We start from the raw sequence: 15,769 nt of genomic DNA, 5'->3' as shown, positions 1-15,769 counted from the left end.
AGGCACGTTTTCAGGTTACAGAGAAGAAAATATCGAAGTTGAAGAACGAGTTTTGAACGCAGGAAGAATTTAATTGCACGACTGGTTGATAGGCAGCCAGCACGCGCGTGCACGCATAATTAATTCCTGTCTTTGACGAATTAATTCTTATTAAACCGGATCTCGAGCTCGCGTTTAATACCATGCGCCATCTACGATGCTCGACAACACGAACGAGTTCGAAGTCGATTCGAAATTTTGATTCATTGTTTTGTTACACTTTTACGTCATCGAATCGCGTCAGATCTTTCACGTTCGTAAATTTGCCAATCGTTAAATTATGGAAATTAGACCTTGAAAAGTGGAAATTGTAAATATATCGATACCGCGCAACTGATTGATATTAAAAATGTATGGAGTACTTACGCGGATAACCTGTTGTCGGTGTGCCGCTCGCGTTCTGAAACAAACAGAAAAAAAAGGGTTGGTTAATTAGCATCTGCTAAGTTAATTAGCATTGGATTATCGGCAGCCAAGGACGAGGAATCGAGCCAACGTGGCAAACGTTACTCGACCACGAAGATTCTATCGCTCGACTGTCATAATGACGTTGTTATCGATGAAATTCGTTCGCGGTGTGTCTGGTAAGCGTCGAGAAAGCGATAAAAGTTCCGCGAGCGATAATAGACGCGGGAAAACGTTAAAAAACCCGACGATCACCTGCACGATAAACGCATTCGACTCGGTTAAAGCTGACCGTCTATCAGGACGGTGTCCTTGGGTCATGATAAGCGCAATTATTTAATACAAAGTTTCTACCAGCGAAGTAAATAACATTGAATGTGTCGTCTCCTTCTTACATGCATATCACCATTTTCCCTAGGGAAACCTTTTTACCTTCGTAAAATAACCACGATTACGTTAAGAAGGTCAAACAGTGAAATAACTAAACGCGACACGATTTCAACATTTCCACGATCCTTGCTACCAAGTTTCGTCGTAAATCAATTACTCGAACGACGCCACGTATGCATATCTAATCGCCTGACATTTTCGCCTGGAAATCGTTGAATTCTTCTTCCCCCCTCGTCGACCTAACTTGTATTAAGAATTAAAAAAAAAAAAGTAATTTTCATATACTGTTGCGCTGTGACAGGTCGTCGAGCGGGCAGCTCGGCAGGAAAATCATTGTCGCCGCGTGAAAGCAACGACGAGGGAACGTTGAAATCTGTCGAGATCCCTGAAGACTGAAGAAGGATCGATTCGTTCGACGTAACCTTTGCAACGGGAGTGCTAGTTGCGCGAGGAGGTCTCTCTCTCCCCATTGAAACGCAACGAGCCAGCCTCGAAGAAGGAAAGGATGAAAGAGAAGAAGGGAAGGAACACGAACGAACCTGGTCGAGAAGGCATTGCGTAAACAATAGAAAGCAACATGCACGCATGGGAGCACGTATGCACGTCATGGGAAAGGGGCTGGGACAGAGAAAGACAAGCTGCTACTGGGACTGGGTCAAAAGAGCCAGAAACATGGTGAAAGAGGAAAAAGGGGAGCGAGACCTCGAAGAAGAAAGGGTTGCGCCTTAACAACCGGCCTTGTTCCTTCCAATTTCGAGCCGCTGACGCAGCCTTTCCTTCCGGTGAAATAAAATTTTCAGTTTCCTCAATGCTTTACGAAGAAATGAATAATGATGATCAAAGCGAAATATGGAATTATCGAATCGAGACTCACGCTTTTCATAGTCGCGCACAATCTGGCCGCGTAGTAGAGGTATCGTTAATGAATTCCATATGTAGCGCGATTAATATACGATTACCGAGTCAGACGTGTCCCGATGTCCAATTAGAGGGATGATTTATCGCGGTATCGTTCATCGAGACACGCATCCTAGGTAACCACCAACAGGATCGTCATAACTCTCGTTTCAACAAAAGCTACGCGAAATTCTCTGGCAATGTTCCACCGTCTAATTATCACTGTTCGCCACGCTCGAACCAGTTTCCAACTATTCGAACGGATCACAACGATCAATCAATGACACGCGCAATCACGCTCGATACTCGACGAACAATTACGTCGCGAGGTATCGCGCGAGAGGACGTTGCATAATCGAACATCGAGCCGAATCGCGCCAAAAACTTGTCCTTTCCGATAGAAGAACGATCATTCGATTACTATCTGTTGCACACGTACGAAGAAGAAAATGATTTAAAGCATTTCAAGTTGAAATAATATGCCCCAAATCGTTCACTGAATTATCCACGTTCCGAAACGACGCGACGAGAGGCTCGTTACTCTTCTAACAAGATACAGCGTAGCGTTGGCGAAACAATTGGATAGGCGGATCGACGGTGCACACCTGATAACAGAAGGTAGTTGACAGCACCCTGAAGCAGCTCGAACCTGCTGAGCATGACTTATCGTCCGCGCTGCAGCCGATAGCGGTTCCTCATGTTACTCGCGCCGCGACACCGAGCCGTGCACGTGCTTCCAGCCTTGCTTCTGCACGATCAATCTACTCTTTCCTCGCTTTCCTCCAAGGTAACTTTGCATCTAACACGCCGTTAACGTCACGTGAAATCGAACCAACCATGCGTGTATGCAAATCACCAACGATACGTTGCTCACAACGTTTTCAGTCTTGTCTCCAGCGCTTGTAATTCCACCAACGACGATACGTTTTTCTTATGTTAGTCCGGCTCGTACGTAACTTCGCGAAATTGTGTTGTTAATATTGGAAGTGGAAGGATATTTCCACTTAGCGCTAAGGAAAATTGTTATCAGCGTTGATAACGAAAGGAATTTTTAGTTTCCGCCGTGGAAAGTGAACATATCTTGTTAGCACGCGAAACTTATTTGTACAGATAGGAAATTTTTCAAAGACTCGTTGTACGCGTGTACGTGAGAATTTGTAGGGCTTTAAGGGAGGAAATATGGTGGCAACGGAAACGACCGTGTCTGCGTACACTCGCGGTGACGATCATCGGTTGACTGAGCCTGTCGGGGCCCACTAGGGCCCGGCCCATTGCTCGCACTCCAACAGTTTTGCCGCTGCTGCCTGTCTGCCTGGCCTGCTTGCCTGCTTGCTTGCTTGCTCGCTGTTTAACGTCGCTACTCTTCTGCCTGCTGGTAGTCGAACACGCGCCAACCAGGACCTTCGTCGGCGCAGCTTGCTAAGCAGACGGTCGCTTCACCTGCGTACCGATGGCTTTGTTGAAACGCGCCCCTCTCTTTACGGACCCTCCAACGTAGCCATGGGTATTCGATACTCTCTATCTCCTTCTCCTTCTCTCCGGAATTTTCGAGCAATTCAATCAGTGGAGAATTTTCGAATTGTTTTTACATGGTTACTCAAAAGTTACAGACGAAATAATTAATTTATCGATAAATTTTTTGTTATAATCTTAAGCAGTTACACGTGCCATTTTGCGGTATTTTTATGTCACCAAATTGCGCCAGACCTTCATCCGTCATTTCTATCTTCCAATCCTTTTTTCGTCTACACGTCTCCTGCGAGACCCTTCTTCGCAGCCTTTCCGTTTTTACATCGTTCACTAATAAGCTCCTTCTTTCCCATTTCTTTGGGCGTGCTTATGAAGTGCTTTGTGTTTATAATTCTAAAAAAACTTCATTCCATGTAGATATGATCAAGTGTATAATATGTCCCACTGAATATGGATATTTGTGCCAATTGAAGTGTTAATCACCTCGCGATCTAATTAAACCAGTGAATCAATATACATCGAGAGGGAACCTTTTCTTGAAGAGTGGAAGAACAAGCAATAAATTGCCCGAAATCCTGTTTATTGACCATATCTGTCCATTCAGTCGAAATAACGAGGTAAACTCGTAGTACGTGACTTGGGGAAAAGTGCTTATCTATATATCGGGCTCGTAACACTTAATTCGATTAAATGCCTGGTACATTTTATGAACACCATAAATTAAGTAAATGTTGTATCACACGTTATAAAATATACCCTCTGTACCCAGGAATGTATATTTTTAATTGTATCGTATTTTAAGCATCAACCATCGCTAAAGTTTACCCAAAATCTCTTCTCAAGTTTCCAATCTTTTCTCTCTATAATAATTCGATCAATCCAAAGTTACTGCTCCTCGACAAGTTCGACGTTCTATGAGGCTAGCATGATAAAGGGAAGAATCGATCAGTACTTATATAGCTGACGGTCTGTGTTTATGTAAATGTGTGCGTGTTTGACCGTAAGGATCGAGCATGTGTTATTAAGGTGTGCAGTTAGCCGGCACACGCCTGGACGTATGGCAGACTTGGTGCACCTGTTTCAGCAAAAGGATCTGGTTGGACCACCTTACGATTTTCTCCTTCTTCCTTTCTCCTCCGTCTGTTCCGACAGCTTCTCCGCTCTCGTTTAGTTCGTCGAATTCTCGTTTGGTCGGCTCGTGATCGAAATTCAATGAGAAGATCACCGTCGATCGTATTAGCCGGAGCGAATTTCGCTCGCAGAAATTAGGTTCCCCTGTACTCCGTTCATCGTATCCAGACGAATCAACCTCGATCCTTTTTTCTTCAGCAAAAACTGAAGACGTGTTCCACGCTGTTATCCTCGGTATTTATAAGAGAACATGATAGCAGGAGCACGTTGGTCGACGAAAATCGTCACGTTTTGCAAGCGTGGCTCGTGACACGGTGAGGAACGAAGGTCTGGTTAATAACGTCGATTATACGGTCGAAGCTTCTGAACGAGAGTTCGATTGTGTTTACAAACGTTCGCGCAACAATGGACGATTGTTCTGCACTGAAAACGGATATAATTCTGCCGCTAGTCCACGCTCTAATCCGGACGACTTTCATTTAATTGATTACGTGTCAAGTCCCGGCTGGCCAGGACGACGCAAAACGATCAGCTAGACTACGAAACGTTTCGTCGAAACAATACCTACGATCGTTTGCACAAGTTTCTGTCTCCGTGACAGCTGGAACATAATGTGTGATTCACAGAAGTTCAGAATCCGAGAAATTTTTCAATTTTACCGATCAGACTTGACTATACGAGGTGACAACGACACTCTTGATCCAACAATCGCGATAACAACGAGATCGTCGAAGCGAAGAAAACTTCAATGAAACGATCGTGTTGTTGAATGGAGGTGGTTGTAAGCGACAAAACACTCCGAATAGGGAAACGATGAGATTGATCGTTAAGGCGACCTAGTTTCACAGGAACGCAACAATGTTCTGGCTCGCTTACGGTACCTGGAACACACCGCCTTGTTGAGAAGTCAGCGTGAAGCAATCGTTTCGTTGCACAACTGATCGATGACAGCCGTGCTTTCCTCGCTTATGACGGCTAATTTGCATCCGTCGAAGGATACGAGGAACAAAGGGAACAGGGAACGTCTCGTTTGGAAAACAAAAATGCAACTATGAGCTAACGAATCAACCAAGTTTCCAGCGAAAATTTCAGCTAAATATCCTTAGTAAAAAAAAAAAATATTACGGTTAACATAGGATGGCGTAATAGCCAAAATTGTCTGCTCGCTAAGTGGAAGGGAACCGTTAATAATTGAAAGTACAGTTACGTCGGTTTACGTAGTTCTGCGTAACGAAACAGATTGTCTAACAACGTACTAAAAAGCGCGGCATTAAACGCATCGTATGCTTGCTCAAAACATTACGATACAACGTCTTAACTCATTCAAGACCGAGATCTTATTATAGAACGACTAAAAGCACCTGAAATTTTTATTTCTATTTACTACGGCCTGTATGGACCACATATTTTTCGGGTAATTCAGTTGCAAATGAACCCACGACGTTATTTTGTTTCATTTTAACAACCATATTAGGATCTCGACGCGAGTACTTGACTCGGCTTGAAACCACGGTCAATATTTCTTTTAGTTATTACGATATTGGCTTGCAGCGTAAGATGGGAACGGTGTATCATTGAGTGTAATTAACGGATAGCATAAGACTCACAGAGCGAGTTGTTATAGTGAAACGTGTTAAGGAAGTCGCCACGGGCATTGAAGGGAACTCGAAAGAACGGAAGCTCCTTTCAGTCAGCACCGGAAGTTGCCCGAACTCCTCGAACTTGCCACGGTGAAGCTTGACTCGCACTTGCGGTTAACTTTCGAGTTTCAGTCAAGGGGAGTTCCGACCAGTCGCCGGCTGCGAGCGAACAGCAAACATTTGACTGCTGCTCGCAGCTACGAAACTGCTGATATCGCGAAAGAAGCGACGTACGCTCAGAAAATGTATCATTTTAGGGGTCTGGAGAACGATGTGCCCTTTGTGGACACTAACAGACTGCTGTTCTCTTTTACAGAACTCGAGTATTACACAAATTACGCAATACAGTGGAACCTACGCTTCCGGAATAAATTCAGCTCTCTTAACTGCGTAAAATTAAAAGTTACATTTAAGAAAAATTCCAACCTCTTGGAGCGTTATGATCGTCCCTTAAGATCGCTGTCGGATGAACGGAAACGCGTGATTCGCGAAAAAGCCTGGAGCAGACTGTCGTTTCCTGTTCGAACGGCCCTCTACGACGCTTCACTTCCCGGCTGTTCCGTTAATAATCTCGTATCCGATACACGTCGATGATGCCTTCGTTTCCCGGCTGTTCGCTCGGTATTTTACCCCCGTTTACCACGCAAACCGCTAACCAACTCGGTTCTCGGCCGACCACCACGCTCCGCCACTTCGAGACTCGATATCTCGGAACTGGGTCAACCGAACGATGTATTATCGAATGGAACCGGGGGGTTCCATCGAGCTTGTACATTCTCACGGCCGACCACGTGAAAAATAATACACACGATCCTGATTTTCAGCGCCGAAAACCCGAGGCCTGATTCGAAATCCGCTTTCATTCATCTGTTCGCTCTGAAACGGTTCATTCAACCCAAACGAAACCATGGAAGATATTTTTTTTTTCTTCTTTTTTTTTTTTTTTTTTTAATACCATGGCAATAGACTTCGACTAAAGACAAACTTCTAAACTATAGGCAAACTCCTAACGACGAGACAGCGCCACTCTGTTTCCGTTCGACTAACTCGAACAAGGAAGATTTCTCTCCTGAAAAGTGGAGAAAAGTGAAACGTATATTCCCCCGACGGAGAAAGAAGTTTCTCGGCTAGAAAAGTTCGCGATGGCTCGTACTTCATTCTCGGATGTCACGAATAAATTAACCCTTTTGTTTTCCACGAGACAAAAATCACGGAAATACTTTAAACGGCTGGAGGATGGTAATTAAAATAACAAGAATTCCACAGGAGAGGATAAATTTATGAAGAAGAGACGTATGAGTTCGTTGAGCGTTCAGTTTGATACGATGGTATGCCGCACACGGTCAGATCAACGGATTGCCTTTGGTTTGGCATTGAGCTTAACCCGTGCTTAATCGATATACGAAGGAAGGTCGTACGCCTCCGTGGCGTCTCCGACTCGTCGCATTTTTCCCTTCTGCTCTCAATCCTCTCGATGCATTTCCGAGCGCACGCGATCCCCTCGCGTGTCTGCTGCGTGCATCTAATTCGTCAGATTTCACCGAACGATCTATCTACCATTGGCGTTTCAGCTTTGGATTTAATACGACCGTGAACCATTTGAATTTTTAGAGTAGAATATCAGCCGACACGACCAATAAACCGGAAAAGTGCGAAACAAAACTCTTGGATATCGTATAATAAAAAGATCCAACCCGTGAAGAACATTCGGCTAAACGAGAAGGGATATTAAACGATCCTCGACGATTTTAATCGAGCAATTCACCTTTTCGTTTGCTTTTCTTTCTTTCTATCGGTTAGACGGGAAGAAAAACGACTAGGATAGCGGTCGTTTCTCCTCATCGTTGACTTCCGCTCAATTTGCATTCGAGAGGTGAGTTCGATATCGGTCTTATGAATAACCAGGCTCCGTTTCGGTCGGCTTCTCGGTTCGGATCGTCGGCAAAGAGCGAACATCTTCGCATCTTTTCATATAAGATTTCTCGTGGAAAATCCTTTCGGTAGACAGAACGAACGAGAAACGGCCACGGTACGAAAAGCACCGAAGAATCTCAATGGCTTCTGCTCCCTATCCCTCTCTCTCTCTTTCTTCCTCTATTCACCTAAAACTGGGGATATAAAATAAATTTCGTGGGCTTAGGTTTGCCGGCAAACTGTGCCTGAATGCCAAGAACAGCGTGGAGAATATAGAAAAGCAAGTCGGAGGGAAAGGGTTGCAGAATGTTCTTGAAAGGTTCGTTTATATCTTCGTAACGGCGAATTATTAAGAGAAAAGAAATTCCCTTCGCGTTCTAATTGCTAAAAGAGCCCTCCAATTAAGACGAAAGAAAAGAAGCACCCTTTTGCCGACCGTTAGGTTTGTTCGCTCTTAATTAACTTCTCGGACGCATGACAATTCTCTCGAGCGGAAAGAAGAAATAAAAAAGAATCGCATTCAATAAAACCGAAGATGCCACGGAGAACGAGTCAAAGCTTCGCCAGGCGTGCGTAACTCCTGGCAAAGGTTTCAGAAACGAGGGAAAAAGAAAACCGCGATCGAAGATGGATAATGAAGAAACTGCGCGAGTATGTGGCGAACCGCAAGGGAGAAACACGATTAACTCTTTACCGCCGTACTTATCTCGGTTATACGGCTACCCAATTGGTTGGAATTATTTTTTTATTGAAATTCACCATTAGATCGCGGCCTTTCGGCAGCTCCGATCGAGGTTAGCCCATTTGTTAATTTGCAAGTAAACGAGTTTGTAGATTTTAGAACGCGAAAGGATACTCGTTCGTGTCGAAAAAGGAACATTCGAAAGCGTGCTTTGGTACTGAAACACGAACGAGTTAACAGGTCGATCGTCCTCGAAGAAGAGGCGAGAGGATATCGTTCAAGGATAAAGGGTGAAGAAAAGACTGGAGGAGACGAATCGACGCGTTTGCAACGACGGGGCCGAAGGGGAGGATTTAATCACGTTAAGTAACTCCGAGCTGCTTGCACACAGAGTGATTCGAGGGTAGAATAGATGGAAAGGGTGGCCGAGGGTGGAGAGGACGGGATGGATATGTGTTATCGACCCCTTTCGCTTAGTCTCCGTTCGCCGTCCCTTCGCGTTGGTCACCCTCTTGGTCTCCTCCTGTTCGCACCCTTTTCTTCTTCTGTTAACGGTGCACAGAATCGTCCCTTTTTTTCCCCTTTTATCTCTTTCTCGGCCTGTGGCTGACTCGCGCCCGATGAAAAAGAGCGAAATGAAATTCCGTCCGCGCGGATTTCGCGTATAAATTCCTCCGGCTGTAAAAAGGAGAAAAGAATCCTCGAAACTCTTTCACGTTTCGACTGTTCTCGCGCCACCGATCGTTAACGATCCTTTCTTCTGCCGTGAATGAGCAGCTGCCTGTGGAGAGGCGTCGCGACGCTTAAGGGACAGCGTCGGTGATCGATATACGGAGTACCTGTGAAATGCACGCTCTACTTTGCAGAAATATTCGCAAAAATTTGAAATAATCTATATACTCTACTCTTTGTATTAATACCTACGCGTTGTATAAAATAAACGTTTCTGTCACATATTTTTTGCGGTTGCACTTTATTTTCCGTTCGCCTTTCCCGTCTGATTATTTATCGCGAGCAAAGCGGTCCATCACTCTGAGCGAGGGGGGAAAAGCGGTGGTGGGTTGAAAAGACAGTGTTCGTGTCGCGGGGTTAGCGAAAGGGCGGGCTTAACAAGAAAAGGAAAGCCGTTATGCCGATGTCGGAGGAGAAACCGAGAAGGAAACGTCGAGTGAAAAGTAGGAAGAGGAGAGGAATAAACTCGACGAACCTAACCCTCTCCGAGTCGTGGCCGAACGTTATTAGGAAAATGGAGCCCGTTCCATCTTCTCCTCGTTTCCTTCTTTCTCGTTCGCGACAATAAACTGTGTCTTTTTCTTTCGCCTGGAACGCTCAAGTTTTTAACGTCAAGACGCTAACCCGCCGCCGGCAATTTGCTTCGCCGAAGGAAACGGAGGCTCGAGTGAGGCGAGCGTCTTTTCCGCTTGATTAAAGTAACGCGCTCGTACGCGATACGCTCTTTCGAAGAGAATCGAATGAAAAAGAAGATAGAACGCTTTTAAAATCTTCTTGATACAAGGCTAACTCGATCGAACGCGAAAGATACGGGAAATAGGATGCGTGCCGTTTCGAGCGTTAATGGAAATGAAATTCGCTCGTGACTTCGAAAGAACTAATTGACCCGTGACCGATCCGGAAACAGACTCGCGTGCACGTAAATGCGCTCGTCAAAGGAGATACGACATCGTTTACCCAGCCATCCCGTCCACGCGTACGAGCAGAAGTATCGCTGCAGGCGCGTCATCTCGCAGTTACGCGATCAAACGCCACAAATTAGCAGATACCGCGAGCAAACGTCATCAACGTGACGAGAACGCGAACTAACCGTAATCGAGTCGCGTTGATGTTCGACTAGCGTAACCAACGGCCGCGAGCTAACTCCAGTCAATAACAACGCGAAATCCCCTGCTGCCTTTGTTACGTCTAACCTGACTTACGTGTCTTAATCTTTCATCGTGATTTAAGAGTGCAACATAATTGAATTAATCGCATCGAGCGTCGACGATTTCTCTCGTCTAGGAATATCGAGCGCGGTGTCGTTAGCAAATCCTCAGGAGCATCGTCGCGTGCCTCGCAATTAAAGCGGTTGTTAAACTTTCGATCTTCGATACACTTCACCTCGTCTGTCGAAAGAAAACTGACCGAGTACTCTAACCGTTGAAATTACTTTCGGTGTCTAAGCGCAGCGTTAACCAGCGTTTTAGAACAACCCTTTGCGAAAGGGTGAATTTACAATGGACGACTTGTACACGTGCTCAGTGAAAATAAATATTGAATATCGAACCCCTAACCCCTCGTTCAATCGCTGTCAGTTACCTCTGTGTAGTATCGAGCGGAGGTGACCTACTTCTATAAATTATGCTACACGCTCGACCACCGTCACGTTGTTAAAATCACGACTTTTCAGAGATTTTCGGGGAATATGCTGTTAATCTCTTTGTTTTCGCGGGGATTTAAGTTTCAACTAGGATCGTAGTTGAAATAAAAATAAAAGATTTCATTTGCAAAGTAAACTGCGAAAGTTTCGTTGAGCGATTGTAATTGCAATTCCCGATTAACCATTAGCCGGGTAATCGAGCGACGGGGAAAAACTCGCGTATCGATCGTCATTCGGTAGGACAGATACAAGCTGCATATATTCATGAAGCAACGTAATGATACGCAGACCGGGGCCGCGGACACGTGTACGCGCTTGTAATAATACCAGCTGCACTGTTCGACCGGCTTCCGAACGGCTCAACAGGTATCGATTCGGGCAAATGTCAAAGGTGGCACACTCGGAATGAAACTGAATTCTCCCAATAAATTAACCTTCCCCGGTTTGTCCTTCGTTCTATAGACTTTTCGAATTCATCCGCGGCCTAGTTGGCCAGTCGCAAAATTTCTCCGCTATGTTGCAATCCGTGTTTACCGCGCTACGTGCGATACTCTGTTTACTTCTGACCGGAAAGAACAATATTATGCAACAACAATATCTCTATCCTTATTGACAATATTCCACTCTAGAGTAAACAAAAATCTGGTCGATTAAAGGTTTATCGGTTGGAACAAAACCGCGACCGCGGAGGCCTTTCAATTTTCCCGCTACTCATATCCGCTCGACAGCGTCGTTTCAATTTACACGTTTCGAAGGCAGAGAACGAGCGATAAACGAAACGGAGTTTAATTAGAGGTAAAGGGCGGTAAAGAGTTTATCGGATTGCAAAGACGTTCTCGGTTGGCGTGACGTGTTTCAATTTGTCGAAGCTCGCTTTGATCTTCGAGGCCAGCCATTATCGTACACTTTTAATACCGTTCGAGTGAGTTTCCACGCACGATATTAAACAGCCTTCTCGCACCCGCCAGATCGCGATCGTTCTGGCAATCGCCTAAAAACACGCGAATAAATTAATCCCGTGCACTTCGCGTAACCGAAAGATTTCACTCGAAAACAACCTTCTTTCTCTCTCGCTCTTATCAACGTTTTCTAATTTATCTCGACAGTAACGATGCTTATCATAGTTGAACGATAATTTTCTCAAAGCGTACGTACACGGTCTTCGTTGGGAAGTACCCGTTGTGAGTGTCCCAGGTCGGTGATTCCACATTATCATTTAACACTCTAATGGAATTCAGAAGCAGCGTCAGTTCACGAGAGCTATTAGATAAAGTCACATGGCGCGTCAACAAATTTTGTAAAACAGACGCGTGAAAGTGTAGGGTAAAGTTTTGAGAAGATAACGCGAGACTTGAAGAGGTAGAGAGATAGAAAAGAAGAACAAGATAGAATAGCTCGATCAACGATATTAATTTATCGGTCTCGTTTGTTCGCGTCGCGAGCCAGCAGCGACAAGACGGCTGAGCGATTGAATATTAAATGGCGGAGTCTCTGTCTGCTCCTCGGCGAACTTCGCCCAAGGGACTTCCTTCGAACTAGAAAACGAGGCTGAGAGGCACGACGGGTCGCAGGAACCGACCGAGAGATAGCTACGATGAAACAGAGACAGGAGGACGAACGAACGAACGAACGAACGAACGAACGAACGAAGAGACATGGGAACAGGGAAAATGCGAGAAAGAGACGGAGAAATGGAGTTGGCGATAGAAAACGACGAAGACAGGGTTGCCGGGGGCGATTTCAATAATTAATGTCACGGGAATTGCCGTGCAACGCCGATGGTACCGGTGGAGTTACTGCCGCAAACTTGAAATTCCCTGTCGCGGTATTCGAGGCAGATCGGTCCATGGATAATTACTGCGATTATCCGTCGGACAAGCCGGCAAAGTCTTCGAGAGTTTATCGGGCCGGTTCTAATGAAAACTTCGCCAAGTAGTTGAGCACTCAAGCTGGCTCTCTCAACGGCCGATAAATTTTCTTTCGCAGAGTTCGCAGCTTTCGCGCGAAATTCCCTCGATCATCAACGATTCCAGCTGCTCCGTCTATCGATGAGAATATTGCACGAGAAACCGATTGTTAACCAACGAAAAGACGAACTTATTCGTCAATCGAGAACGTATACGTACACTGTAACGAATAAATTAATAATACGTTCACCGATAGATCCTGCTCTTTAATTATATCGTTACGCTTTAATTGAAGTGTGATAAATGTTAATCTTTCCCCGATACATTTATATTAGATATGCTACATAGAAACAGCTCTTTCCGGTTTTAAACTAACTCTCTCGACGAGTTAATACAATGCGTGACTAGCGAATTTTTCCATAACCTGTGCGCAAAGTCTAAGTAAAAATAATCGTGTTTAGTACCGATCTACCGTAATGAGTTATTCAACAGTTGCCAGTCACCGTGCCGTAAGAATAATAATCAGCAAGAAACGCTTTAATCTTGATTTTTCATTTTTCATCATTTTTCAAAATTTTTTATACGCCTTCACGACAATTACAGAATGGATAAATAGAGCGTTCAACTTTGAAGGAAAAGGGGTTGATGACCAAACTGATCGTTGAACGTCTGACCCATAATTCAACTGACAAAGACACCTTTAGAGCGGCCAGATAAAAGAAGGAAAAACGAGGAAACGTTCTTACGATTGGTACCGTGTCCTGGGTCGATCTACGAACGACGACAGAAGGTCGAATCCTAGACGCCGACACGGGATGGTTGGTCTCCATGGAAACCACCTTCTCGTCTCATCGTTCTTTGGCTCATCCTCCTCGACGTATCGCGAGAGGAGGAGAGCAGAGGACCAGGAAGCGAGGCAGATGAGAGAAACGAACAAGAAAAAAGAAAAATAGTGGCTGAGCGAGGGGAGAAACAGGAGACAGAGGGGCTAGGAAGATAGCAGCCACTGTGGATGCAGCCAGACCACGGAGGGTGAAACGGGAAGAGAGAAAGAGGGAACGAGGAAAAGAGGGAAAGAGGTATCGGGATGCTGGGAGGTTATTTGTTATGTGCTGTGTTATACGCTCGCCTTCGTCTTCGCCTGCATCCTTTCATGTGTACATACGTACGCAGAAAGTCGCAGCAATGGGAAAAAATAGAAAATTGTTGTTCCTTTTTCTGGATCATTTCACGCACGAAATTCTATGAATTAGAAATTTTCAGCACGTGTAACTACTAGGTTGTTGCGTATTAAAGCAGTCTCACTTGATTTCACGACATAAATGGTATCGTAAAATAACACTTGTGACATATCAATTTAAAGCTTGAAGTTTGATGAAAATGACTGTGCAAACGTTAACTGATTGTCAGTTGCAGCAGTGGATCGGAGTGAAATTCGTGTAATATTCTATTATTACGAGTTTCAATCGATGACTGTTGATAAATTTAATAAACTATTTAAAGGATAACACGGTATTAATTTAGCAAATGTCAATCAGAAAATAAAGCACCTACGAACAATGTCTATATCAATTTTCAGGACAATTGATTAGCATGAAGTAGACATTGGAAACTAACTGCTTTGCAAGGTGACAGGAATTGAAGGAAAGACAAAGGAATCGGTCGTTTTTACCCTGGTTCGTGGTTGCGCGACGAAAGGCGTCGGTCACGCGATGGCACCCTCGCTCGTTAACACCTACACGCGTGTACAGGTGGATAAATTCCGCGGGGAAGCGTGCCGGTAGGCGGCAAGCACGCGCATTACAATTCCGACTTGGTTAACGCGTTCCCTCCTCTTAATCAGCTCGAGACCTCCTTCAGTCTGTTCTCCTTGATAAAGAGGAACCCTCCACGAGAAGGTGAACCCTTTTGTTCGAAATCTGTTGAAAAAGCAGAGCCTATACACTTTAAAGTCGCGTCGCGTCATTGGATTCACTCTACCGACAAAGATGTTATCAATAATTGAATGTGTTTACAACTTTTCCGATTTTTCCAGACCACGTGGAAAAGAGTGACGAATCTTGATTATCCCTGATGACTAAGAATAAAAGTTGTTTGTTGAAAGTATTTTGTATAGAAAATAGAATGACTCGATGTAAATGGTGAAGTTGGAACGAAGGCAACGGTATCTGTTTTCCAACTTGACGTTGCACAGGAAAAGATTAAATGCACTCCAAGATCCATGGCTGATGTCGGTGGTGGGCGTTTCGTTACTTCCGAGTCGGCGGGAAGTGGCTTCGAAGAAACATACCTAGCTCGAAGGTAAATCAAGAGTGCAAAGGGGAAGCGGAAGCTCTTGATTCGGAGATTAGATTCGAGCTCGGTTCACCGTCGTCCCGTAAAAGTGTCTAACACTGGCGTTCCCCTAATCGCCCAATTACTTTCGCCTTCTCGCTCTAGCGTGAAATCACGCGTTCGCGGGAATCAAGAACAGCCTTTCGAGGGTTCGAATTGACGCGTGTGAAAGCCGCGAAATCGGTTTAATCAGGGCGCCAAGACCAGTTCGAATTTACCTGAACCAGAATCGGATTCTCGTAACCTGTGGCTCGAAAACGTGTGTCGATAGGGTAGGTAGATGAACGCGAGCTGCCCTATAATAGGCGCCGCAAAGTGGCCGGTGTATTCGAAGGAAGGGCCGCCGTGTCGAATGGTTAATTCATGAAACAGTATCCCTTGCTTCTCCCTCAGCCACTTTCCACTCCCAAACCGTCCTGCAGCCCGTTTAAAAACGTTCGAATATCAATGAATCCACAGGTTTTTCCTCGTCCGAAAACAATCTACTTTGACAATTTACTTCCGAAGAAAACAGTGTTTCTAAACAAAATTAGACGATTCAACCACGGTGGTTTCGTTCTTCTTTTCATAATCAGATGTCCGTCGC

General features: G+C 44.9%; 1 protein-coding gene across 7 annotated transcripts in view; it reads right to left on the bottom strand.

Annotated features, from left to right (window-relative positions):
- The window catches only part of lilli (AF4/FMR2 family member lilliputian), a 103,159-nt gene that overhangs the window by 11,751 nt on the left and 75,639 nt on the right, over positions 1-15,769 (bottom strand). For all 7 annotated transcript variants that reach the window (XM_034340637.2, XM_034340638.2, XM_076692388.1 and 4 more), the window contains one exon: positions 406-439. In XM_034340637.2, the coding sequence (XP_034196528.2) occupies positions 406-439 (34 nt within the window). The remainder of the gene's footprint in view (positions 1-405; positions 440-15,769) is intronic.

The sequence above is a fragment of the Osmia lignaria genome, chromosome 15 (assembly GCF_051020975.1).
Source record: "Osmia lignaria lignaria isolate PbOS001 chromosome 15, iyOsmLign1, whole genome shotgun sequence".
In the NCBI taxonomy this organism is placed as follows: domain Eukaryota; kingdom Metazoa; phylum Arthropoda; class Insecta; order Hymenoptera; family Megachilidae; genus Osmia; species Osmia lignaria.
The sequence above is the reverse complement of the archived record's forward strand: the minus strand, read 5'-3'. Positions and strand labels throughout refer to the sequence as shown.